The sequence below is a fragment of the Salvelinus fontinalis genome, chromosome 5 (assembly GCF_029448725.1).
Source record: "Salvelinus fontinalis isolate EN_2023a chromosome 5, ASM2944872v1, whole genome shotgun sequence".
NCBI classification, from domain to species: domain Eukaryota; kingdom Metazoa; phylum Chordata; class Actinopteri; order Salmoniformes; family Salmonidae; genus Salvelinus; species Salvelinus fontinalis.
The window spans coordinates 55,378,257-55,406,206 of record NC_074669.1 but is presented as its reverse complement, the minus strand read 5'-3'; the positions used below and the strand labels follow the sequence as shown (position 1 = coordinate 55,406,206).

Sequence of the window (27,950 nt, the reverse complement as noted above, 5' to 3'; positions counted from 1 at the left end):
AGAGCCGTCAGCCTGCCATGAGCGTCGAGAGCCGTCAGCCTGCCATGAGCGTCGAGAGCCGTCAGCCAGCCATGAGCATCGAGAGTCGTCAGTCAGCCATGAGCTGCCCTTCAGCCTGAAAAGGCTGGATACCCAGAACTGCCCATCAGTCCAGAGCTGTCTCTCTGTCCGGAGCTGCCTTTCAGTCCGGAGTTGCCCCTCTATCCTAATCTCCCTCTCTATCTTCATCTATCTCTATAGTCTTATCTATCCCTCTATCTTGATTTATCTCTCTGTCCTGGTGTTATCCTTATTTAATATATTATTAAGAGAATTGTGTGGGGGAAGAAAGAGGGTGGACATTCTTTGTGGGAGGAAGTTAGGATGGATTATGGTGGGGTGGGAACCGCGCCCGGAGCCTGAGCCACCACCGTGGTTAGATGCCCACCCAGACCCTCCCCTAGACTTTGTGCTGGTGCGTCCGGAGTTCGCACCTTGTGGGGGGGGTACTGTCACGTTCCTGACCTATTTATGTTAGTTTTTGTGTGTTAGTTGGTCAGGACGTGAGGTTGGGTGGGCATTCTATGTTATCTGTTTCTATGTTGGTTTTGGTTTGCCTGGTATGGCTCTTGATTAGAGGCAGGTGGTTTGCGTTTGCCTCTGATTAAGAGTCATATTTAGGTAGGGCATTCTCACTGTTTGTTGTGGGTGGTTGTCTCCTGTGTCTGTGTCAATGTTTGCACCATACGGGACTGTTTACGGTTTGTTCATTTCATGTAGTCTGTTCCTGTTCATTTCGTTCTTCACGTTGTATGTAAGTTCGTCGTTCAGGTCTGTCTACTTTCGTTTTGTTATTTTGTATCATTTTCAAGTATAGTCCGTTTTGTCTTGTTAAATAAATTCATCATGTCATTTCAACGCGCTGCACCTTGGTTCAATCCCTGCTCCTCCTCTTCTGATGAAGAGGAGGAGGATTATCGTAACACTCAGTAACTACTCTGAAATAGAGTAGTATAACAATGCAACAACTCACTATGGTATTGACAGATTTTGTATTTTCGGGTCAAAGTAACCTGTGCTGGCACAGATATATACAAAGGCTGCACTAATGTAGGTGGAGCACAACATTCTCTGATAGAAGGAGAGTGTACAGAGTCTGCAGGAGGGAGTGACTTTGGCACAGTGGTAGCATTGCAAACACACTAGTGAATTGCATTAAAATATATGTTACATTTGTTTTAACTTATACATTGGGATTTGGGAAAAAAGGCACTTGAAAATAAGGATTATACTGATCCTGCTACTAACTCAATGCATAGTTATTGAATTGGTCCTTATCAGTGGATGTCATCGAGTCTCCTATTTGACAGAATGTCTGTGAGAATGACCTACAAAGAAACCCTGAATTTATATCAGCGCAACAGTTCCGGGGGATTTTTCTCCCATAACAACTGTGCCTCTAAAAGGTTTTCTGGCTGAATATATTTTTACTTTCATTTTGTTTCAACGTCGTCTTTATGATATACTGTCCCCTACATGATGTGAGTTATCCTATTGACTTCCCGTTTTGCTCTTTCATGCTGTGTCAACATCCCCGCTGGCAGCCATGCGATGTAACAGGAGTGTATCATAGACTGATGTCAGGGTAGGGCTGTCTCTACGCGACTCCAATTCTGGTATATCTGTTCGCTCCTCCTAGGCAGGGAGAAGGAGGTAGGTAGGGGAGGGAAGAACGGAGAGGGACAAGGAAATAAGGGACAGAGAGAGGGGAGATAAAAGAGGTTAGGAAAGTAACAAAAAAGGATCTTATGCTTTATTAGAAACGTTGTGCCAGAGGAAGGAAGGAAACAGGATACGCCTGACACTCTCTTGTCTACTCTCATTGTTCTGCAGTAGGTAACTCAACAGTCAACACAACGCATCTAGAACCTTTCCTAAAGCTAGTGGGGGGAATCATGAAGCCTAACTTTTAAAAAGTCCACAGACTTTGCAAATACTGTAAAAGACTATATAAAAATCAAAGGAATTACTAATCTAATCAAATCTAATGTTATTTGTCACATGCGCCGAAGACGACAGGTGTAGACATGAAGTGAAAGTGAAATGCTTACTTACTGTACAAGCCCTTAACACTTATTTTTCTTAAAACTGCATTGTTGGTTAAGTAAAAAAAGTTTAAAAAAATTAAAGAGCAGCAGTAAAATAACAATAGCGAGGCTATATACAGGGGGTACCTGTACAGAGTCAATGTGCGGGGGCACCGGTTAGTCGAGGATTGAGGTAGTATGTATATGTAGGTAGAGTTAAAGTGACTATGCATAGATAATAAAGAGGGAGTAGGAGCAGCGTAAAAGAGTGGAGGGGGGGGGGGGGCAATGCAAATAGTCTGGGTAGCGATTTGATTAGCTGTTCAGGGGTAGAAGCTGTAAAGAAGTCTTTCGGACCTAGACTTGGCGTTCCGGTACACCATATGTGCTGTGTAGATTTTCATTGTGCAACCAAATGGGCAAAACTGGTTGCAATGACATCAGGCCGGGTGTAAAACTCAGGTGGTCTGTGCAACTCAAGACCACATTAACCCACTGGCACAGAGCTAAAGCCTACAGTTGTAGCCATGAGGGATGCAAAAGCTGCTGTATTGTCAATCAGCCTGTAACATTTTTACTAACCTGATTATCTGTTCGTTTTTTAGGAGTTATCTCTGTATACTCAATGTCAACTTGCATTCTTTCGGATGAATCTAAGAAGACAAATAGAGTAAAGTAAATATAGGCCTAAGGGGAGGTGTGACTAACCGACAGAGACATACAGACGCTCAGCCCCCAGGACAGGTTCTGTAAACACTCAGGACTCATTTGTTACTATGAGTACTGGTCTCTGTGGTTGCAGTCATGTTGGTGTCAGATAAGCCAAGCTATTCAAGTAATCATTATCAGAGAGAGAGAGCGTTTGTGTGTGGCTGTGTGTGTGTGTGCCTTCTGCTTTTTCAACATTTAGAGAACTTGTCTGGGATAATAACACTGTCTGACCAAGCAGAGGAAGTGTGGAAGATATGACTCTTTATTTGACCTGCATCCTGTGATCAAGCAAACATTTCCTACCTTTTCCAAAACACTACCCTTGATTGTAAAAAAAAGACTAAGCATGCTTTGACTTTGGGGAGTGACCTCACACCTCTAAAAGATAAATACCTGCCTTGTGAGTGTTCATTTCCCCTCTTCTTAAGATAGATTGCAAGTCCAACCAGCCCTGAGGCAACCAAAACGCAGATTACAGCAATAATAAGCATACCCAGAGTCATCCCATCGCTGTCTGAAATAAAACACAAGGTAATTATTTTTGTAAAGTCCGTTTTGAATGAGCTCAACTAAACTTCACTTTCACTTGGTAAATGCTATTTTCATGGATGGCTTTAATTAAAAATGTGTCTTACCTGCATCATTAGCATGACCATCTTCGCTGCAACATTTTGGGACATGAACTGTCTCATTGCTGACAGGGTTGGCAGCCACACAGCTGTAGGTGGAGTTGTAGTTCTTTCCCTCTACCTCCAAACGGAGAGAGAGATCGGTGGTGAGGTTAGGACTGCTGGTCTGGTTTAGTATTTCCTCTCCTCTGTACAAGGTCAAGGTCCCCTCTTTTTTGTTGTCCACAGAACACACCACACTACAGGAGCTGCTGTCACACTCTGTCACCTGAGGTTTGGAAACAACATCTGGAAGAAAAAATACAAATAAATTGAAATTGGAACCTATATTAAATGTTTTCGTAATATACAACACACACACACACACACACACGCACACAAACACTTACTGTATACAGTGAGCTCAAATGTTTTAGTTTTTTTCCCTTCATCTGTTATCTCCAGAGTATAATTCCCAGCATCGTCAATCTGAAGGTCTGATAGAGTGAAGTATCTTGTAACATTGTTCAAGTGGAGGCGGTTTTCAAATCTCTTCTCAAGGGTGATTTTGCCTTCTTTACCAGGGTATACATTTGCAATACTGCCAAGGTCTCCATAAAGTAAATTGCCAGTCTTGATCACCCTCTCTGGAAAAGAGAAAGTCTGTCCCACGATGCCTTTCACCTGCTGAATCTCAGACTGGACTGTTTGCTGGGAAGCACAGAGTACTGAGGAAAGAGAGTGACTCAATATTAACACAATGACTGCAGTTACACACTACATCTCACAATACCTGGATAAGTGTTTAACATGTCAGTAACTGCATCCACATGATATTGTGATCTGATGTCAGACTGCACTGAAGATGACAATGACATTCAATCATTAGTTAATGTTTTCTGCACGTCTGCATTGTAGTCGTCTGGAATGACACGACTGTGAGTATCACAGTCCTTCGTAGTTATTCACAGGCCTAATGTGATGGTTGGGGTCAGGAAATCATTGTTAGGACTAGTAGTAGAATATTTTGTCCGAAATTAAGTTCAAATGGAAATGCATTCTCTGAGGGAAGTTCTTCCCCAATTGACTGTTATTTTTTCCCCAAAATAAAAGTCAAGGATATCACTGAAAAAGCACATGACTTTACAGAGATATTTCATTACCAAGTAACATAACTTTCCACTACAGCATCTTAAATAGCCTAGATCGAATCCTTTGAATTTCAGGGTCAGAGGAACATTTCTGTCACGCCCTGACCATAGAGATCCTTTTTATGTCTCTATTTTGATTGGTCAGGGCGTGAGTTTGGGTGAGCATTCTATGGCTGGTGTTCTACGTTGTCCTTGTTTTGTATTTCTATGTGTTTGGCCTGGTATGGTTCTCAGAGACAGCTGTCTATCGTTGTCTCTGATTGAGAATCATACTTAGGTAGCCTGTTCCCACCTGTGTTTGTGGGTGGTTGATTTCTGTTTCGTGTGTGTTACACCTGACGGAGCCAAAGTCACCATACAGCCAGGATGGGTTGTGCAGGCTTTTTTTCTCGAGACCTCCAGTGCGCCTCCACGGCCCAATGTATCCGGTGCCTCGGCCAAGGACAAGGCCTCCTGCATGTCTCCCCAGCCTGGTGAGTCCTGTGCCTTCTCCCAGAGCCAGGCCTCCTGTGTGTCTCTCCATTCCAGTGATGATCCATGGCAAGAAGCCTCCAGTGATGATCCATGGCACGAAGCCTCCAGTGATGATCCATGGCACGAAGCCTCCAGTGATGATCCATGGCACGAAGCCTCCGGTGATGATCCATGGCAAGAAGCCTCCAGTGATGATCCATGGCACGAAGCCTCCAGTGATGATCCATGGCACAAAGCCTCCAGTGATGATCCATGGCACAAAGCCTCCAGTGATGCTCCATGGCACGAAGCCTCCAGTGAGGATCCATGGCACGAAACCTCCAGTGAGGAGTTATGGCACGAGGCCTCCAACTCCAGCGACGCCCTCTAGTCCGGAGCCTCCAGCGACGCCCTCTAGTCTGGAGCCTCCAGCGATGGGCTTCAGTCAGGAGCAGCCAGAGTCTCCCTCCTATCCGGGGCAGCCAGAGTCTCCCTCCTGCCCGGGGCAGCCAGAGTCTCCCTCCTGTCCGGGGCAGCCAGAGTCTCCCTCCTGTCCGGAGCAGCCAGAGTCTCCCTTCTGTCCGGGGCCCGCTGCGAGGGTCCCCGGTCCGAGGTCGGTGGTAAGGGCGGTAACAACCCGCACCAGAACCGGGGGGGGTTGGGGGGGGTGCTGTCATGCCCTGACCGTAGAGATCCTTTTTATGTCTCTATTTTGGTTGGTCAGGGTGTGAGTTTGGGTGAGAATTCTATGTCTGGTGTTCTATGTTGTCCTTGTTTTGTATTTCTATGTGTTTGACCTGGTATGGTTCTCAATCAGGGGAAGCTGTCTATCGTTGTCTCTGATTGAGAATCATACTTAGGTAGCCTGTTCCCACCTGTGTTTGTGGGTGGTTGATTTCTGTTTCGTGTGTGTTACACCTGACGGAGCTGTTTCGGTTGTCACTTTGTTGTTTTTGCCTTTTAGTGTTCAGTTTCGATTAAACATGACGAACACTTACCGCACTGCGTTTTGGTCTTCACCTTCTTCCGACGACGGCCGTTACAATTTCAGCATGATGGAGGACTATTGTAGGCATTAGCCTATGTGTTATTTGTTGAAAAAGGTTTTGTGTTGAGAACACAGAAAAATAGATCAGGGGCATGATGGTTGTCCTACTAGCAGTAGGAAAGAGGCAGGTATTCTGTACATATGGACACTGCAAAAATATTCTGATTATAAGCAGCTATAGCCTGTAGAAAGTGTCTGCTAAATTACTCAAATGTAATGTATATCAATAATCAGAGGTGAAAAAAGTATCCAATTGTCATACTTGAATAAAAGTAAAGATACCTTAATAAAAAATAAAAATGAGTCACCCAGTAAAATAAACTTGAGTAAAAGTGGTTGGTTTTAAATCTACTGAAGTATCAAAAGTAAATGTAAATGCTAAAATATACTTAAGTCTCAAAAGTAAAAGTATGAATAATTTCAAAATCCTTAAATCAAACAAACCAGAGCGCATTATACTTTAAAAAAAAAATTTGTATTTACGGATAGCCAGGGGCACACTCCAACACTAACACATAATTTACAAACTAAGCATTTGTGGTTAATGAGTCTGCCAGATTACAGGCAGTAGGGATGACCAGGCATGTTCTCTTGATAAGTGTGTGCATTTGACTGTTTTCTGTTCTGCTAAGCATTCAAAATGTAATGAGTACTTTTGGGTGTCATGGAAAATGTATGGAGTAAAAAGTACATTATTTTCTTTATGAATGTAGTGGAGTAAAAGTTGTCAAAAATATAAATGGTAGAGTACAGATACTCCCCAAAAACGAATTAAGTAGTACTTTAAAGTATTTCCTTTTTTTTCCTAAATAAAAAAGTCCTAACTGCAAAAGATTTGTAGATTTTAGGCCCAGCTACAGGAAGTAGTTTGGAAGTGGGGGTGCTGCTATTGTTTTCATTGACACAGAGGGTGGATGTTTTTTTGCCCGCACTACAGATGGCTATATTGGTCTGCTAATACAGGACGATTAAATGCCCAGTGCACTACTTCTGATTTTTCAGGGGGTGCTGCAGCACCCTCAGCACCCCTACTTCCTACGGCTATGGTTTTAGGTGTTGAGTAAGGTAGAACAAATGTTTCAGTGTCACATCCTCTGAGGAGACATAGGCTTAATGTATGTGGCAGGTGGGCTCAAATAGGCATTATGTTACCAAGGTCATTAGCTTAATAATCTGGTTATTGGCTCATAGGCCCAACAGTATATTATTGGGATTGTACAAGAGCAACTTTTCAGTATTAGTTCTACAGGTGAATAGAAAACTCATGCACACCCTACGAACGTAATGTATTTGTCCTCCAATAACAAACGGTATACATTGTCTATCTGAATATGTGACCGTGTCTCTGCTTGTGAACACAGAGTCGTTTCCTTTCCCATCAGTCTGTCACATCGTGTGGTCCGCCTTTTTCTGTCACGCAGGTGGTTTGACCACACTGAGAAGCAGCCCCACACAGTCTTCCCTGTGTACAGGAGTCCCATCTCACACACAGGCCTACTGTATGTGGTGAAAGAAGTTTCCATCGCAATGACTACTTTTCACTGCAGCGAACAGAATAGTTCTCAGTAATGCTTAAGGTCAATCCGTGACTCATATAATTCTTTCAGTTGTCGGATCAATGTAGACCTGATAGGGGTCTTTGGATTTCTAAAATTAAAAGTGAAATTGCACTGGGAAAAGGAAGGCTATTTTGCATGGTTGGGTAGGCCTAGGAGTGTAACTACAGGACTTTTATACACAATGTTTTCACATTCTCTAAGCAAATTGGTGATGAGACGAAGAACATTGTGGTGATAGCCTCCCTAATGTTGCATGTTCTTCAGCACAAGGCAGCTAGCCTCCAGCGTACATACTCCAGACACAGCCAGACACAGCGTACATACTCCAGACACAGCCAGACACAGCGTACATACTCCAGACACAGCCAGACACAGCGTACATACTCCAGACACAGCCAGACACAGCGTACATACTCCGGCACAGCCAGAAGAGGACTGGCCACCCCTCATAGCCTGGTTCCTCTAGGATTCTTCCTAGGTTTTGGCCATTCTAGGGAGTTTTTCCTAGCCACCGTGCTTCTACACCTGCATTGCTTGCTGTTTGGGGTTTTAGTCTGGGTTTCTGTACAGCACTTTGATATATCAGCTGATGTAAGAAGGGCTTTATAAATAAATTAGATTTGATATTAAGTAAGCATTCGGAAAAAGCCTAATATCTTTCTGCGTTTATGTCTCACCAACACATACTCACATACCAAAGTCTTGTTCATTTAGGATAAACATACTTCTCAGCATCGCTATATGGATTGTAACAAAGGACAACACACAGACAGCGACTTGTTATAGAGAAAAACAGTAAAAAAAAAAAATGTGTGCAACAGTTGAGGGGCTATTTCTGCAGCTGGCTACTGTAACAGTAAAACTGACGATTAACAACAAAGCATTGGCTATGCCGTCAACTTGTAATTCATTTGAATTGTGAAACTGCAGTTACAGTATTTGCTGTATACTGGTTATTTTGAATGCAGCAATTGCAGTATAACTGCAAAATAAAAAGAGTTAGGACATAACCACTACACCAGGGGTGGGCAACCACGGTCCTGGAGTGATGCAGGCAATTGATGTTTTTCATTTAACAGACCTGGAAGGACAGGTGTGTTGAATTTAGGCAATAACTGAACTGATCAATTAGCTCAGTTGGTCAGGTGTGGTGCCTAGTTGGAACAAAATCCTGTAGTAGTAACTGCGGCACTCCAGGAACAGGGTTGTCTACCCCTGTACTACACAATTACTGAATTGTACAGTATAATATAACATTAACCCTGCAGGTACAAAAGTGACTGTAACTATGTTATTTTGGACGCAGATATTGCAGTAGCCATATAATAAAACAGCATGTACAACCAATGATTTTTGTAGGGAAATATATTTCTCAATGGAAAATGACAGATCATTTCAAAACCTCAGTTCCAAGAGCAGCTGGAAAAATGATGAGCTCCTAATATCTAGTATTAGATATCATATATAAAATTATTTCAAGGAAGAGTACATTTCAGAAAAACAAGTGAGAGAAAGATAAAGAAGGACTAAGAATACAACATCAGAAGACAACTTTTATCCAGATAACTCAACTGGATATCTAACAAGCTAACAGTTGTTTACAAGTTGCTAAGAGTTTCTAGCTACTGGCTACCTGCTGTTAGCTAAAAAACCTAGCTAGCTAACAAATAACAAAAAGGACAATCAAAAGGACAAAGGACAGGACAAAGGACAGGGAAACTAGTACCTAAACTTACACAAGCAAGAGAAAACTATTCGAGGTCGGCTTTGTTTACATTCAACAACATCTAGCTACAACTAGCCAAGTGCAAACCAACTGTAACACATACTGTATCCAGCTGTAATAAACTAAGATGGATACATTTAAAAGCCCCAAACTCAGCAACCTTGCAATCCAAAATGCAGGTATTGGTATTGCCAGTGAAGCAAAGGTTTTAAAAGGGCACACAGAGACCCTAAGTGCAGACTTTATGCAACAAAAATACAAAGGAATCAAGGTGGATCTTCTCATTTTCACTGAACGTCCAAATTCTTGGCATGCATCCCTGCGCAAGGCAAGCAAACATCTTAAAATGTGTAGAAACAAGACCATGAGAAATGTGTATGTCGAAACAACCCCAAAATGTAATATTAATATATATAATAACAGAACAGAAATGATCCAAGGCTCTGAGGTCTTATAGGCAGAAACTCAAAATGGATGTACCAGTGATGAGAACCATTCAACACTGGTCCGACTAATCGGAAGCCAAGCTTCAATATTGTTTTGATCACGCGGACTGGAATATGTTCCGGTCAGCCTCAGAGAACAACATCGACCTATATGCTGACTCGGTGAATGTGTTTATAAAGAAGTGCATTGGAGATGTCGTACTCACTGTGACTATTAAAACCTACCCTAACCAGAAACCGTGGATGGATGGCGGTATTCGATGAAAACTGAAAGCGTGATCCACTGCATTTAACCATGGAAAGAGGTCTGGGAATATGACTGAATATAAATAGTGTAGTTATTCCCTTCGCAAGGCAATCAAACAAGCAAAATGCCGGTACATGGACAAGGTGGAGTCGCAATTCAATGGCTCAGACATGAGACGTATGTGGCAGGGTCTACAGGAAATCACCGACTACAAAAAGAAAACCAGCCACGTCACGGACACCGAAGTCACGCTTCCAGACAAACTTAACACCTTCTTCGCCTGCTTTGATGATAATACAGTGCCACCATTGCGGCCCTCTAACAAGGACTGAGCCCCCCTCTGTCCTTCTCCGTGCCTGACGTGAGTAAAAAATTTAAACGTGTCAACCCTTGCAAGGCTGCTGGCCCAGACGGCATCCCGAGCCGCGTCCTTAGAGCATGCGCAGACCATCTGGCTGGTGTGTTTACGTACATATTCAATCGCTCCCTATCCCAGTCTGTTGTCCCCACATGCCTCAAGATAGCTACCATTGTTCCTGTACCCAAGAAGGAAAAAATAACTGAAATAAATGACTACCGTCTTGTAGCACTCACTTCTGTCATCATGAAGTGCTTTTAGAGAATAGTCAAGGATCATATCACCTCCACCTTACCGGTCACCCTGGACCCACTTCAGTTGGCCAAAAAAACGAATAAAATCAAATCGTATTAGTCACATGTGCCGAATACAACAGGTGTAGACCTTACAGTGAGATGCTTACTTACGAGCCCCTAACCAACAATGCAGTTTCAAAAAATAAGGATAAGAATCAGAGATAAATGTAACAAATAATTTAAGAGCAGCAGTACAATAACAATAGCGAGACTATATACCGGGGGGTACTGATACAAAGTCAATGTGCGGGGAAACCGGTTAGTTGAGGTAGTATATACAAGTAGGTAGAGTTATTAAAGTGACTAAGCATAGATGATAACAACAGAGAGTAGCAGTGGTGTAAAGAGGGGGAAGGGGAGGGGGGACAATGCAAATAGTCTGGGTAACCATTTAATTAGATGTTCAGGAGTCTTACGACTTGGGGTTAGAAGCTGTTTAGAAGCCTTGCTGTGTGGTAGCAGAGAGAACAGTCTATGACTAGGGTGGCTGGAGTATTTTACAATTTTTAGGGCCTTCCACTGACACCGCCGGGTATAGAGGTCCTGGTTGGCAGGAAGCTTGGCCTCAGTGATGTACTGGGCCATTCGCACTACCCTCTGTAGTGCCTTGTGGTTAGAGGCAGAGCAGTTGCCATACCAGGCAGTGATTAAACCAGTCAGGATGCTCTCGATGGTGCAGCTGTAGAACCTTTTGAGAATCTAAGGACCCATGCCAAATCTTTTCAGTCTCCCGAATGGGAATAGGTTTTGTCGTGCCCTCTTCACGACTGCCTTGGTGTGCTTGGACCATGTTAGTTTGTTGGTGATTTGGACACCAAATAACTTGAAGCTCTCAACCTGCTCCACTGCAGCCCCATCGATGAGAATGGGGGGGGTGCTCGGTCCCCTTTTCCTGTAGTCCACAATCATCTCCTTTGTCTTGTTCACTTTGAGGGAGAAGTTGTTGTCCTGGCACCACACGGCCAGGTCTCTGACCTCTTCCCTATAGGCTGTCGGTGATCAGGCCCACCACTGTTGTGTCAAATTTAATGATGGTGTTGGAGTCATGCCTGGCCGTGTAGTCATGAGTAAACAGGGAGTACAAAAGGGGACTGAGCACGCACCCCAGCGGGGGCCCTGTTTTGGGGATCACTGTGGCGAATGTGTTGTTACCTACCCTTACCACCTGGGTGAGGCCCGTCAGGAAGTCCAGGATCCAGTTGCAGAGGGAGGTGTTTAGTTCCAGGGTCCTTAGCTTATCGATGAGCTTTGAGGGCACTATGGTGTTTAATGCTGAGCTGTAGTCAATGAATAGCATTCTCACATAGGTGTTCCTTTTGTCCAGGTGGAAAAGGGCAGTGTGGAGTGCAGTAGAGATTGCATCATCTGTGGATCTGTTGGGGCGGTATGCAAATTGGAGTGGGTTTAGGGTTTCTGGGATGCTGGTGTTGATGTGAGCTATGACCAGCCTTTCAAAGCACTTCTTGGCTACAGACGTGAGTGCTACAGGTCGGTGGTCATTTAGGCAGGTTACCTTTGTGTTCTTTGGCACAGGCACTATAGTGGTCTGCTTAAAACATGTTGGTATTACAGACTCGGACAGGGAGAGGTTGAAAATGTCAGTGAAGACACTTGCCAGTTGGTAAGAGCATGCTCGCAGTACACCTCCTGGTAATCCGCCTGGCCCCGCGGCCTTGTGAATGTAAACCTGTTTAAAGGTCTTACTCACATCGGCTGTGGAGAGCGTGATCACACAGTCTTCTGGAACAGCTGGTGCTCTCATACATGTTTCAGTGTTATTTGCCTCGAAGCGATCATAGAAGTAGTTTAGTTCATCTGGTAGGCTCATGTCACTGGGCAGCTCTCGGCTGTGCTTCCCTTTGTACTCTGTAATGGTTTGCAAGCCCTGCCACATCCGACGAGCATCAGAGCCAGTGTCGTACAATACGATCATAGTCTTGTTTTGATGATTTGCCTGTTTGATGGTTCGTCGGAGGGCATAGCGGGATTTCTTATAAGATTCCGAGTTAGAGTCCTGCTCCAGGTCCACAGACGACGCAATCGCCATCACACTACACACTGCCCTATCCCATCTGGACAAAAGGAATGCCCATGTAAGAATGCTGTTAATTAACTACAGCTCAGCATTCAACACCAGAGTACCCTCCAAGCTCATCATCAAGCTGGAGGCCCTGGGTCTCAACCCTGCCCTGTGCAATTGGGTCCTGGACTTTCTGAAGGGCCACCCCCAGGTGGTGAAGGTAGGAAACAACACTTTGCTCCACTTTGCTGACCCTCAACACTGGGGCCCCAAAAGAGTGCGGCTCAGCCCCCTCCTGTACTCCCTGTTCACCCACGACCGCGTGGCCATGCACGCCTCCAACTAAATCATCAAGTTTGCGGATGACAACAGTAGTGGGCTTGATTACCAACAACAACGAGACAGCCTACAGGGAGGAGGTGAGTGTGGTGTCAGGAAAATAACCTCTCATTCAACGTCAGTAAAACAAGAGATGATCCTGGACATTAGGAAACAGCAGAGGGAGCACCCCCCTATCCACATTGAATTGACAGCAGTGGAGAAGGTGGAACGTTTTAAGTTCATTGGCGTACACATCATAGACAAACTGAAATGGTCCACTCACAGACAGTGTGGTGAAGAAGGCGCAACAGCTCTTCCTCAACCTCAGGAGGCTGAAGAAATTTGGCTTGTCACCCTAAACCCTGACAAACCTTTACAGATGCACAATCGAGAGCATCCTGTTGGGCTGAATCACCGCCTGGTATGGCAACTGCACCACCCTCAACCGTAAGGCAACGCATCACCGGTGGCAAACTACCTGCCCTCCATGACACCTACAGCACCTGAAGGCCATAAAGATCATCAAGGACATCAACCCCCTGAGCCACTGCCTGTTCACACCGCTACCATCCAGAAGGCGAGGTCAGTACAGGTGCATCAAAGCTGGGACCGAGAGACTGAAAAACAGCTTTTATGTCAAGGCCATCAGACTGCTAAACAGCAATTACTAACTCATTGCTCATCACTAACTCACTGCCTATATTGAGAACCAATAACTGGCCACTTTAATAAATGGATCACTAGTCACTTTATACAATGCCACTCTAAGTAATGCCATTTTAATACTGTTTACATATCTCACATTACTCATATCACATGAATATACTGCATTTTATACCATATAATGCACCTTGCCTATGCCGCTCGGCCATCGATCATCCATATACTTATATGTACATATTCTCATTCACCCCTATAGATTTGTGTGTATTAGTTAGTTGTTGCGGAATTGTTAGATTACTCGTTAGATATTACTGCACTGTCGGAACTAGAAGCACAAGCATTTCGCTACACTCACATTAACATCTGCTAACCATGTGTATGTGTGACAAATACAATTTGATTCGAATACTAGCTAAGTGGCTAACGTTAGCTAGCTGGCTAACATTAGCTAGGCCAGGGGTTAAGGTTAGGGTTAAGTTTAGGAGTTAGGTTGAAGGGTTAAAGTTTGGGTTAACTAAAAGGGTTGTGAGGTTAGGGTTATGGGAAGGGTTAGCTAGCATGCTAAGTAGTTGCAAACTAGCTAAAAAGTAGTAAGTAGTTGAAAGGTTGCTAATTAGCTAAAATGCTATATTTGTCCGTGATGAGATTGAACTTTTGAACATTGAATTTAAGAATTAATTGTTTGGGGGGGGGCTTCAGTTTGTGAACGATATTGTGTGTATCACTCTCACGGACATCAAGCAACGGTCCGTGCTGTACATAATCCTTGGGACGTCCCTATCCAATTGAAGTTGACATTTAAAATGGTTAAGGTATGGGTTAAGGCAGGGGTGTCAAACTCATTCCATGGAGGGCCCAGTGTCTGCAGGTTTTGTGATTTTCCTTTCAATTAAGCCCAACGCAACCAGTTGTGGGAACTTCCTTACTAATTAGTGACCTTAATTCATCAATGAAGTACAAGGGTGGAGCGAAAACCTGCAGCAACTCGATCCTCCGTGGATTGAGTTTGGCACCTTTGGGTTAAGGGTAGGGGTTAGAGTTTAGGGTATGGAATGTCCCAAAGATCTAGAATAACACGCAATGAACATCACGCAATGCATTCCGCCAAGAGTCGTTCACAATCTAGTCCGGTTGCAGCCACATCTACACCGGCAAGGCTGCGAGGGTGTCTATTTAAATGTCTATTTAAATGTTTTATGTAAATCATTTTGACAGTAACCTTTCAAAAAGTAATTAATAAACCGTTTTAATTTCAATATGTACTAGAAATCTAAGCGTTTGTTTCTTGGGCTTCAGGAATGTGACAGAAAAAGGAAAAACTAAACTGATTAAAAGTATAAGGGGATATCAGTGAACAAATGCCATGGTCAAGGCTATGATGGTGACAGTACAATGACTGGAGTTTACTCACTGTGGTGGAAAAAGTACCCAATATCATACTTGAGTAAAAGTAAAGATACCTTAATAGAAAATTACCAAAGTGAAAGTCACCCAGTAAAATACTTCAGTAAATGTCTAAAAGTATTTGGTTTTAAATACACTTAAGTATCAAAAGTAAATGTAATTGCTAAAATATACATAAGTATCAAAAGTAAATGTATAAACATGGGCTCCCGAGTCCCGAAGCCGTCTAAGGCACAGCATCTCAGTGCTTGTGGAGTCACTACAGACACCCTGGTTCGATTCCAGGCTGTATCGCAAACTGCCGTGATTGGGAGTCACATAGGGCGGAGCACAATTGGCCCAGTGTATCCGGGTTTGGCTGGTGTAGGCCGTCATTGTAAATAGGAATTTGTTCTTAACTGACTTGCCTGGTTAAATAAAATGAAAAATATAAAAGACTTATATTAAGCAAACCTGACGGCACCATTTTATTTTTTTATTGACGGATAGCCAGGGGCACACGCAGACATCTTTACAAACTAAGCATTTGTGTTTAGCGACTCAACCAGATCAGAAGGGGAAGTAGGGATGACCAGGGATGTTCTCTTGATAAGTGCATGCATTTGAAAATGTTTCTGTCCTGCTAAGCTCTCAAAATGTAATGAGCACTTTTGGGTGTCAAGGAAAATGTATGGAATATAAATAGTAAAGTATAGTACAGATACCCCAAAAACTACTTAAGTAGTACTTTAAAGTATTTTTACTTAATTACTTTCCTGGGTGTTCAAAAGTGCATACCAGACCGAAAGCCTAATGCTTCATACACTTAAAAAAAATGCTTTGGTGGGTCACTATAGTACATACCCAGCACTGGGTTATTTTAACCCGGCACTGTTGTGTTACGTGAAGTACCCAACACTTTGGGTTACTTGATTTACCCCCAAAATTCTGTTATTTTGACCCAGCAATGAGTTACTTTAATGTTTTGCTGGGTTATTGTTATTCATGCATTTGACCCAGCAGTGGATTACTTTAATGTTTTGCTGGGTTATTGTTATTCATGCATTTGACCCAGCAGTGGGTTAGTTCTTACATTATTGCACGATTATTTTGTTCTACCTTTTCTATTACAGAACCTGTTAATTCACAAATATTTCGAACAATAAAAATCTGTTAATCCTTACTACACATGTCATATGGCCAATCATGACAAATTGTAGACAAAATACAAAATGTTTAAGATATACATTTTAGCTACGAAATGAAGTCATGCAAAATATAACCAACAAATAAACAACTTTAGAAGCACAACCCACACTAAAAAAAAATAACAGCGACCCTACCAATTAAAGCTGAGTAATGGGGCTGAAGAAAAGTAACCACTTTACGCTCTACTCCCCCAACAGTTCATTTTCAACATGAATTTATGTAAAACAACAAAACATATTCTCTTCTGCTCCAGAGCCTGCTCATTCATGATGAATTCCAGGGAGTAGAGGTGATTGTCCCCAGAGTCAGAACAAAGGGTTAGGTATCTTGTTCTTTTGGTTGCTTGGCGGAAATATTCAGCCACATTGGTTCCAACCTGGGAATTTTAGAATAGGATTATAAAATGTTGAACAATAATCAAGACACTCATCACACTCTTGCACAAGCCTGTGTGAAGGATGTTAATCTGCACTGAGCTGAGTCCAGACACTTTGTGATTGGTTTACAGCAGGGGTGGGAAGAGTACTGAAATATCCTACTCAAGTAGAAGTACTGTTACTTCAATTAAATGTGACTCAAGTAAAAGTAAAACTACTTTTAGTACAAATACACACTTATTTTGCAGGGCTCTGGCAGTGCTCCTCCTTGCACAAAGGCGGAGGTAGCGGTCCTGCTGCTGGGTTGTTGCCCTCCTACGGCCTCCTCCACGTCTCCTGATGTACTGGCCTGTCTCCTGGTAGCGCCTCCATGCTCTGGACACTACGCTGACAGACACAGCAAACCTTCTTGCCACAGCTCGCATTGATGTGCCATCCTGGATGAGCTGCACTACCTGAGCCACTTGTGTGGGTTGTAGACTCCATCTCATGCTACCACTAGAGTGAAAGCACCGCCAGCATTCAAAAGTGACCAAAACATCCGCAAGGAAGCATAGGAACTGAGAAGTGGTCTGTGGTCACCACCTGCAGAACCACTCCTTTATTGGGGGTGTCGTAGATAATAGATAATACACTGCATAATGAAACATTCCCGAGTAAGCTAGTGTTTTGAGGGTGGACTGACTGTATTATTTGGCAATACTAGACTGGTTTTACACTCAACTTTCTATCCAAGCTGGGAGAGAGCATGAGGACGGCTCAAATCATGCAGGTTCAGGTAGCCTATACAGGACAGCAGTAGGGGTGCATGGGTAAAAAAACGGGGAAGCCAAGCAAGGATAAAAAACATATTACAACTTATGTGTTGGGATAATTGCATTGTGTGCTCTATAACCTGTTAGTTCATATACCTTGACACCATGATATGTGACCCGTTTCAAGAAGCTAGGCATATTTTGCACATCACTACTTCTTCGATGAGGTTTAACAGCGGTTGGCATCCAATAAAAGTTGCATTACCACCACCAACTAGACTGGACAATAACTCAACAAATACCATACCATCTAACCCTGCGCCCATTAAAGCCCTACCACACTACTCCGCTATTTAAATCTATCTAATCCTACATTCCGAAAGGATGGGACACCACCACTCAACACACCCTGTAACAACACACCCTGTAAATATTTCTCTGCAGCTGCCACCACAACCTCTATTTTGTGCGACTTACGTTCCATCCCTGCAGGACAGATGATAACCATTGCTATGAATGCTAAAAGCCAATCTTACTGAAGCATATATCACTCTTTGGCCTATCCCTCTGTACTGATACAGATCTGCTACTCACACAACTACTCTCAGTATCCCGCCCCCTTGACCCATCTTCCTAAACTTTCTTTACTGCCTCAGCATACAACACCCTCTGCTCTACCCTAACCCTGGTAACCTCAACCTGCCTCTCTCGCACCGGACACTTCTGATGCCCAGACTCATGGACACCCCTACAATTAAAACATACCGCTTTTTTCCCCCAATGCTACACATTCCTTTGTCTCATGCTCTTCTGCAGACTTCTCACACCTAGGAACCTCCTGTCACGCCCTGGCCTTAGTATTCTTTGTTTTCTTTATTATTTTAGTTAGGTCAGGGTGTGACATGGGGAATGTTTATGTTTTGTTGGTTTTGGGTGTTTATATGGTAAAGGGGTTATGGGGTGTAGTATATGGGTTTGTGTTGAGTGTAGATGTCTAGCGTTGTCTATGTATGTTTAGTTATCTAGGAGAGTCTATGGTTACCTGAATGAGTTCCCAATTAGAGACAGCTGATTTCGGTTGTCTCTGATTGGGAGCCTTATTTAGGGTAGCCATAGGCTCTCATTGGTTGTGAGTAATTGTCTATGTCAGAACGTTTGTAGCCTGTTTGTATGTGCACAACGTTTGTAGCTTCACTGTTGTTTTGTTATTTTGTATAGAGTTTTTGTGTCGTGTTCATCTTCGTGTTGTGTTTAATAAAGAAGATGGCTTATTTTCCAAAAGCTGCATTTTGGTCCGTCAATCCGCCACACGATCGTGACACCTCCCTCCTACACACTGCTGCCACATGCCCATAAATTTGACACATGTAACAGCATAATGTATTCGGCACATAAGCTTGTGCATGATAAATTCAATACTTATTTTCAATGTTTTTATCAAAATGTGTTTTTTGGCAAAAATGCCAAAAATGCCCAGGTGAACTTTCATGTGCCTTTTTTAAAACGTATTTTATTTTATTAGGATCCCCATTATCTGTTGCGAAAGCAGCAGCTACTCTTCCTGGGGTCAACACAAAACATGAAACATGACATAATACAGAACATTAATAGACAAATACAGCTCAAGGACATAACTACATCAATAAAAAATGGCACATTTAGCCTACATAACAATAAATACACACAACCTATCTAGGTCAAATAGGGGAGAGGCGTTGTGCCATGAGGTGTTGCTTTATTTGTTTATCTTTATCTGTTCATTTGAACAATATGAGATGGAAGTTCCATGCAATAATGGCTCTAGATAATACAGCACACTCTCATACATTTTTTCTGGATTTGGGTACTGTGAAAAGACCCCCGGTGGCATGCCTGTCTCTCCTCAACTCTTAGCCAAGAGAGACTTGGATGTATAGTATTTATATTAGCCCTCTGACGACAATGAAGAGCAAGACGTGCCGCTCTGTTCTGGGCCAGCTGCAGCTTAACTATGTCTTTCCTTGCAGCACTCAACCACACGACTGGACAATAATCAAGATAAGACTAAACTAGAGCCGGCAGGACTTGCTTTTTTGAGTGTGGTGTCATCAAAGCAGAGCATCTCTTTATTACGGACAGACCTCTTGCAGTGGTGTAAAGAACTTAAGTAAAAAATACTTTAAAGTAATACTTAAGTCGTTTTTTGGGGTATCCGTACTTTACTCTACTATTTATATTTTTGACAACTTTTACTACTTCAACTACATTCCTAAAGATAATATTGTACTTTTTACTTCGTACATTTTCCCTGACAACCAAAAGCACCCGTGTAACGGCGGTCCTCCTCTTCGCCCGAAAAGGAGGAGTATTGATCGAACCAAGGCGCAGTGGAGTTTGAACACATATTTATTTAACGAAAACACGAACTTGACTAAACTAACAAAAACAACAAACGGTGTAGACAGACCTATACGACGAACTTACATAAAACAAGAAGAACACACGAATAGGACAATTAGACTACACAAACCGAACAAACCGTAAACAGTCCCGTATGGTGCAAACAATTACACAGACACAGAAGACAATCACCCACAACGAACACTGTGACAACGCCTACCAGAATATGACTCTTAATTAGAGGAACGCCAAACACCTGCCTCTAATTAAGAGCCATACCAGGCAACCCAAAACCAACACAGAAACAGAAAACATAGAATGCCCACCCAAACTCACGTCCTGACCAACTAACACATATAACAAATTAACAGAAATAGGTCAGGAACGTGACAACCCGTTACATTTTGAATGCTTAACAGGACAGGAAAATTGTCAAATTCATACACTTATCAAGATAAAACTTGGTCATCAAATGAAATTATATTGGTCACATGCACATGTTTAGCAGATGTTTTTGCAGGTGTAGCGAAGTGCTTGTGCTTCGAGTTCCGACAGTGCAGCAATATCTAACAAGTAATATCTAACAACTTCACAACAAATGCCTAATATACACAAATCTAAGTAAAGTATTGGAAATATATGGATAAGCAATGTCAGAGCAATGTCATAGTGGCATAGGCTACAATACAGTATAAAGTATAGAATACAGTATATACATATGAGATGAATAATGGAAGATATGTAAACACTAAAGTGACATTATTAAAGTGACTAGTGTTCCATTTATTAAAGTGGCCAATGATTTCAAGTCTGTGTATGTATGCAGCAGCCTATCTGTGCTAGTGCTGGCTATTTAAGAACCAGTGATTCTTTCATTTGCTGTACAACATGTATTTTTTAGAAAAGTTTATAAGGAATTTTTTGGTTAGATAACGTGACTGTCCAAAATTTCTCTGGACAATTTGGTGCATTATGGTGCCGTATTCACAATGTAAAACCAGGATTTGTAGCTATAAATATGCACATTTGTCGAACAAAACATAAATGTATTGTATAACATGATGTTATAAAACTGTCATCTGATGAAGTTGTTCAAAGGTTAGTGATTAATTTTATCTCTTTGTGGGTTTTGTGAAAGCTATGTTAGCGGTGAATAAATGGCGTTGTGTGTTTGGCTATTGTGGTGAGCTAACATAAATACTGTATATATTGTGTTTTCGCTGTAAAACACTTGAAAAATCGTTAATATTGGCTGGATTCAGAAGATGTTTATCTTTCATTTGCTGTACAACATGTATTTTTCATAAATGTTTTATGATGAGTATTTATGTATTTCACGGTGCTCTATGTAATTATTCTGGCTGTTTTGGTGCTATTTGTGACGGTGGCTGCAATGTAAAACTACAATTTATACCTATAAATATGCACATTTTCGAACAAAACATAAGTGTATTGTATAACATGATGTTATAAGACTGTTATCTGAAGTTGTTCAAAGGTTAGTGATTAATTTTATCTCTAGTTGTGGGTTTTGAAAGCTATGTTAGCGGTGAATAAATGGCGTTGTGTGTTTGGCTTTTGTGGTGAGCTAACATAAATATATATTGTGTTTTTACTGTAAAACATTTTCAAAATCGGACATGTTGGCTGGATTCACAAGATGTTTATCTTTCATTTGCTGTATTGGACTTGTTAATGTGTGGAAATTAAATATTTCTAAAAAATATTTTAGAATTTTGCGCGCTGCGAAGGTTGCGGAATGTTGTGGGTGTTCCGCTAGCGGAACCCCGGGGCGAGAAAGGTTAATGCCAAAGGCAGGTCATTGGTAAGCATACAAAATAGTAGAGGTCCTAGAGAGCTACCCTGCAGTACACCACACTTTACATGTTTGACATTAGAAAAATGTCTATGAAAGAAAAACCCTCTTGAGTTCTATTAGAAATATAGCTCTGAATCCACGATATGGGAGAGGTTGCTACTGCTCTCAAAGATTGGGGTGTCAGGTAGCCTAGTGGTTAGAGCTTTGGACTAGTAACTGAAAGGTTGCAAGATCAAATCCCTGAGCTAACAAAATAAAAAGCTGTTGTTCTGCCCCTGAACAAGGCAGTTAAGGCACTGTTCTTAGGCTGTCATTGAAAATAAGAATTTGTTCTTAACTGACTTGCCTAGTTAAAAATAGATATATATTTTTTAAATCAGTGTGAACAAGTTGTGATGGACTAACATTACTCTCACACGGTTGACTGGAATGACTTGACACAACAACGGGCCAAAGAAGGTGTAGCTAGCTACAATGCCGTGAAGAGTACATCTATGCAGATGATGTTATACGTTTCTAATTTTCTCAGAAAGTCATTTTCATTGCAAGTTAACGTGTACTGTTAGCTAGCAAGCAAATATTAGCTTGCTGACTCGCTAGCTAACATTACGTGGATGGATGATCTGTGTAGTAATATTATTACTATCTCAGAAAACCATTTGCATTGCTCGTTATAGCCATATGTTAGCTAGCTAGCTCATGTAACAGTATAACTTTACGTCCGTCCCCTCGCCCCGACCCGGCGGCGAACCAGGGACCCTCTGCACACATCAACAACTGACACCCACGAAGCATCGTTACCCATCGCTCCACAAAAGCCGCGGCCCTTGCAGAGCAAGGGGCAACACTACTTCTAGGTTTCAGAGCAAGTGACGTAACTGATTGAAACGCTATTAGCGCGTACCCGCTAACTAGCTAGCCATTTCACATCCATTACACTAACATTGAACCTAGTTGGTTATCTTTAGCTACCTGCAGAATCAAACTTCATGGATGGTGGCTAGCTATGCCAATCTGTATGTACTGTAGCTATCGGTGTCACGCCCTGACCTTAGACATCTCTGTTTTTCTATATATTTTGGTTAGTTCAGGGTGTGACTAGGGTGGGTACGCTAGTTTTGTATGTCTAGGGTTTTTGTATGTCTAGGGGTGTTGTATGTCTATGTTGGCCTGATATGGTGTCCAATCAGAGACAGCTGTTTATCATTGTCTCTGATTGGGGATCATATTTAGGCAGCCATTTTCCTCGTTTGTGTTGTGGGATCTTGTCTACATTGAGTTGCCTGAGTGCACACCTGTAGCTTCACGTTTTGTTCGTTTGGTTGTTTGTTGTTTTGCTAGGTGAGTTTCAGTTGATTAAAATTATGTGGAACTCTACTCATGCTGCGCCTTGGTCTCATCTTTATGGCGAACGTGACAGAAGATCCCACCACCAAAGGACCAAGCAGCGTGGTCAGGAGGACTGGACCTGGGAGTAAATCCTGGATGGAGCAGGACCCTGGACAAGGGCTGGGGAGTATCGCCATCCGAAGGAGGAAATAAGGCAGCGAAAGATGAACGGCGACGATACGAGGGGACACGGCTAGCACGGAAGCCCGAGAGGCAGCTCCCCCCCCAAAAAACTTGGGGGCACACGGGGAGATTGGAGGAGGTAGGGTTTAGACCTGAGCCAACTCCCCGTGCTTACCGTGGGGAGTGTGTGACTGGTCAGGCACCGTGTTATGCAGTGATGCGTACGGTGTCTCCAGTGCGCATTCATAGCCTGGTGCGCTCTATTCCAGCTCCCCGCATTTGCTGCGCTAGAATGGGCATTCACCCAGGACGGTTTGTACCGGCTCAGCGCTCCTGGTCTCCAGTACACCTCTTCGGACCAGGATATCCTGCGCCGGCTCTACGTACTGTATCGCCAGTGCGCCTTCACAGCCCAGTGCGTCCTGTGCCAGCGCCCCGCACTTATCGAGCTAAAGTGAGCATCCAGCCAGGATGCATTGTGCGAGCTCTACGCTCCAGATCTCCAGTGCGCATCAACAGTCCAGTACGTCCTGTGCCTCTTCCCCGCACTCGCCCTGAGGTGCGTGTCATCAGCCCGGTGCAAACTGTACTGGTCCCACGCATCAGGTTTCCAGTGCGCCTCCACAGTTCAGTACGTCCTATGCCTCTTCCCCGCACTCGCCCTGAGGTGCGTGTCATCAGCCCGGTGCCACCTGTACCGGTCCCACGCATCAGAAAATACTCCCCCCTACCCCAAAGAAGTTAAGCATATCCCAGTTTAGGTCACCTAACGAAACGAACTCTGAAGATAGATGGGGGTTATTCAATTCACATATGGTCTCCAGGGCACAGCTGGGAGCTATAACATTCGGCAACAGTGAGAGACTTATTTCTGGAGAGATTCATTTTTAAAATTAGAATATCGAACTGTTTGGGGATAGACCTGGAAAGTATGACAGAACTTTGCAGGCTATCTCTGTAGTAGATTGTAACTCATCCCCCTTCGGCAGTTCTATGTTGATGGAAATTGTTGTAGTTGGATATGGAAATCTCAGAATTTTTGGTGGCCTTCCTAAGCCAGGATTCAGACATGGAAGAACATCAGGGTTGGCGGAGTGTGCTAAAGCAGTGAGTAAAACAAACTTAGGGAGGAGGCTTCTGAAGTTAACATGCATGAAACCAAGGTTTTTTCGGTTACAGAAGTCAACAAATGAGAGTGCCTGGGGACACGCAGGTCCTGGGTTAACTTCTTATGGCTGAAGGGGCAGTATTGAGTAGCTTGGATGAAAGGTGCACAGAGGTGCCCAGAGTAAACAGCCTGCTCCTATGTCATAGTTGCTAATATATGCATATTATTATTAGTATTGGATAGAAAAAACTCTCACTCATATGGCAGGCAAAAACCTGAGAAGAAATCCAAACAGGAAGTGGGAAATCGGCTGTAAAGCCTATTTGAAATCGGACACTTTGGTGGGATTAACAACAAGATTACCTTTAAAATGGTCTAAAATACATGTATGTTTGAGGAATTTTTATTATGAGATTTCTGTTGTTTGAATTTGGCGCCCTGCACTTTCACTGGCTGTTGTCATATCAATCCCGTTAAAGGGATTGCAGCCATAAGAAGTTTTAACTACACACAGGGCCTAAGTTCAAGGCTGGGGCCGACAGATAAACAAAAAATAAACAAAATGGAGTACTGTGATTAATGAACAGTCCAGCAGGCATCAGCTTTGTAGCCAAGTGATCATAACAGCAATAGATGGAACAGGGAAGCCGCGGGGTAGTCGTTGCTACGCTAGCACGTGGGAGACACTGCGTTTAAAGTTAGCAGACCGGGGTAAGTAGAAGCGTCTGCTCCGACGTCCAGCAAAGGCCGGTTGAGGGCACAGCGGATGGAGTTACGTCGGCGGACCAGTCGTGGTAGTACGACGGGGTCGCCGTGTCAACAAAGGGTCCGGGCAAGATGGCAAAAGAGGTGTTGTAGTAATTTTGTTTGCTTGCCGGGAGATGCGCCTGGCTCACGGCTAACTGGTGCTAGCTTCGGGGCAGGGGCGTTAGCCACTATAGCCACTCGGTAGCAGCTAGCTAGCAGCGATGATCCGATGCAAAGGTCCAGAGCTTACGGCAAGGATTCGGTGGAGTAGTGGATTCTAGCCATGTTGGGGTAGAATCCGGGAGGCATCGGCTGAGTAGCCGAGTGATCACAGAGTAGGCCGGGACGTGCCCCTGGCTTAGGGCTAGCTTCGGGGCTGGGTCACTCAGTGGCAGCTAGCTAGCTGCGATGATCAGGAGTAATGGTCCAGGGTTTACGGCAGGAATTCGGCGTTGTAGTGGAGAAAACAGTCCGATACTGGCAGGCTGGCAAGTATTATCCAGGACGTGCGCCTGGCTTAGGGCTAGCTTCGGGGCTGGGTCACTCAGTGGCAGCTAGCTAGCTGCGATGATCAGGAGTAATGGTCCAGGGTTTACGGCAGGAATTCGGCGTTGTAGTGGAGAAAACAGTCCGATACTGGCAGGCTGGCAAGTATTATCCAGGCTAAAAAAACAGCTGGTGTCTGTGGAGAAGGTAAATGCCGCTAGCAGTGGCTAACAATGACTAAATAGCTAGTAGTTAATTAGCTGGTTAACTTCTGATGGCTTGCCTCTGATGGAGGTTCTGGCTTTAAGTTCCCAAAACAATTGAAATATATACAAAAATACAAAAAAGTAAACACGAGGACGACAAACCACATCTCCACTGCTACGCCATCTTGGATACAGTACTACTTTAATGTATTTTTACTTAAGTACTTTACACCACTGCTGACCACATACTTTTAGTCATGTGGAGTAGCTTTTATTGCTCTTGAACGTCTTCATTCTCAGTTTTAAGACTTTCAAGCGAGACACTTACACCCTAAAAAACACAGATTTTTTTGTCCCACGCTATGAACAGAGGAACATCACATTTGTGGTGAGCTGACTCGTGACCAGACCATGACTTTTGTAAAAAAAAAAGTACAATGCCTGTTCCAACAACCTGCCTCTCGCTCTTCCATCCAGCTATGTGACAGACAGCCACTGACCACATAATGACAGAAACCAGAAACATTTCCTGTTTAATGCCCCACTCAAAAGTAGCTTAAATGCCATTGAGTTTTAATGTACATTTTACCTGATGACTTTTAGATATTGATATCCATGAAAGAATTTCATCATTTTGGGATGAAGCCACGGATTGGTTGACGGAATTCCCAAGTCACAACACCATAAAGGTGCATGCTTTATTATCCCATCCATAGGCATTAGTCGTTTCAAACATCAATGGGCAGACACTGTGAGACTAAACACAGTGAACATGTGACCAAAATTCTAAGAGAACACAAATTAGTGTCAAATGACAAGCTACAGTCTCAGTCTCAGAGAATTATAAAAGGTTATCAGCCTGTTGTTTCCAAAATTTTATTAATCTCTCATCTAAATGAGTCTATGAATCAATAAAGTATTGGCGTACTCTGTAGTTGGTGTACAGATCACAAACTTTTATATCCTACAACTCTTTCTTTCCATTAAAGAGCTCTGCTTCTAGAAACTAGTCTCTGTCTGCATCTATCCCGTACTGTAAATATTTGTCTAATGCTTGGACAGGATACAGGAGGATGTCTCTCCGGAAATGGAGGAATATTATTTTGGAATGAGTCTTAGCGATAGGCTACACACAGTGTAAATGTTGCACTGTTTAAAATACTTAGCATTTTTTAACGACCAAAACATTGAAAATGTAAAAATAAAAACATTAGGCTACTTATCTATCATCTCCTACATAAAATGTTAGTTAGTGCAGCAAATCAGTAAAAACAAAAGAAACATACCATTAATGACAAAAAATAGCAGCATGAACGTCAGTCTGGCAAGCCTTCTCCATCTCAACAAATGGTTCATTCCTCTAAATCTTCAGCTGTTCAGTGGTTTGTGTTGTGAAGAGATGTGATCTTGTCCTGGTACAGAGGAGAGAATAGACTCAACCAGACCAGCAGCCCTCCGATGTGTATTCATTATGCAGATTCCTCTGCAAAAGGTTTCTTAAACAGAAGGAAACAGAATGGGGAGGGACCTACCTGAATATATCCAATAGAAACTGTTGTTTTAGTTGCAACTGTTTGGACCAATGTTTACACCCTGATCTCATCACCAGCCAGTCTCACCCTCTGGAGGTAGAGAGATACGATTACAACTCCATCTACAGTGGTGTAGTTGCAAACCCTGTCAGTAATCCCACCATCAACATCAACATCACAGCACCCTGTGGAGATGGAGGCTTAGGAGAAGAAGTATATGTGAGAAATCGGATTATCCATTAATGCCATCAGCTCTGAGCTCATTATACTTAAATACCTATCCCTATTGAGATAAAGAGAGCCGTTAGTAGACTTGTTATGTAGTGACAAACCAAAGTGTAGGTTGTTAAAAACCTCTTAAGGATCTGCCCCTTTTTTTACATTTTCGCCTAAAATGACATTTCCAAATCTAACTGCCTGTATCTCAGGCCCTGAAGCAAGGATATGCATATTCTTGGTACCATTTGAAAGGAAACACTTTGCAGTTGGTGGAAATGTGAAAGGAATGTAGGAGAATATAACACAATATATCAGTTAAAAGATAATACAAAGAAAAAACGTTATATTGTATTTTTTTTGTACCATCATCTTTGAAATGCAAGAGAAAGGCCATAATGTACTTTTCCAGCCCATGTGCAATTTAGATTTTGGCCAATAGATGGCAGCAGTGTATGTGCAACGTTGTAGACTGATCCAATGAACCATTGTATTTTTGTATCAAGACTGCCCAAATGTGCCTAATTTGTTTATTAATAACTTTTCCT

The 27,950-nt window shown here is 42.9% G+C and overlaps 1 protein-coding gene across 3 annotated transcripts; it reads right to left on the bottom strand.

Annotated features, from left to right (window-relative positions):
* On the bottom strand, positions 1 to 27,111 carry LOC129855879 (SLAM family member 5-like). Of its 3 annotated transcripts, XM_055923981.1 has the most exons (6): positions 9,975 to 11,560; positions 3,796 to 4,113; positions 3,413 to 3,694; positions 3,171 to 3,291; positions 2,649 to 2,719; positions 1 to 1,674 (listed from the first exon to the last, which is right to left on the bottom strand). In XM_055923981.1, the coding sequence occupies exons 1-5, from the start codon at positions 10,063 to 10,065 to the stop codon at positions 2,695 to 2,697; spliced, it is 837 nt and encodes a 278-aa protein (XP_055779956.1). In that variant the 5' UTR covers positions 10,066 to 11,560; the 3' UTR covers positions 1 to 1,674; positions 2,649 to 2,694. The 3 variants fall into 3 exon arrangements, with proteins under 3 accessions (XP_055779956.1, XP_055779954.1, XP_055779955.1); XM_055923979.1 differs by lacking the exon at positions 2,649 to 2,719 and having other exon boundaries at positions 3 to 1,674; positions 9,975 to 11,558; XM_055923980.1 differs by lacking the exons at positions 2,649 to 2,719; positions 9,975 to 11,560 and adding an exon at positions 26,941 to 27,111 and having other exon boundaries at positions 5 to 1,674.
* Between the last annotated feature and the right edge of the window lie 839 nt (positions 27,112 to 27,950).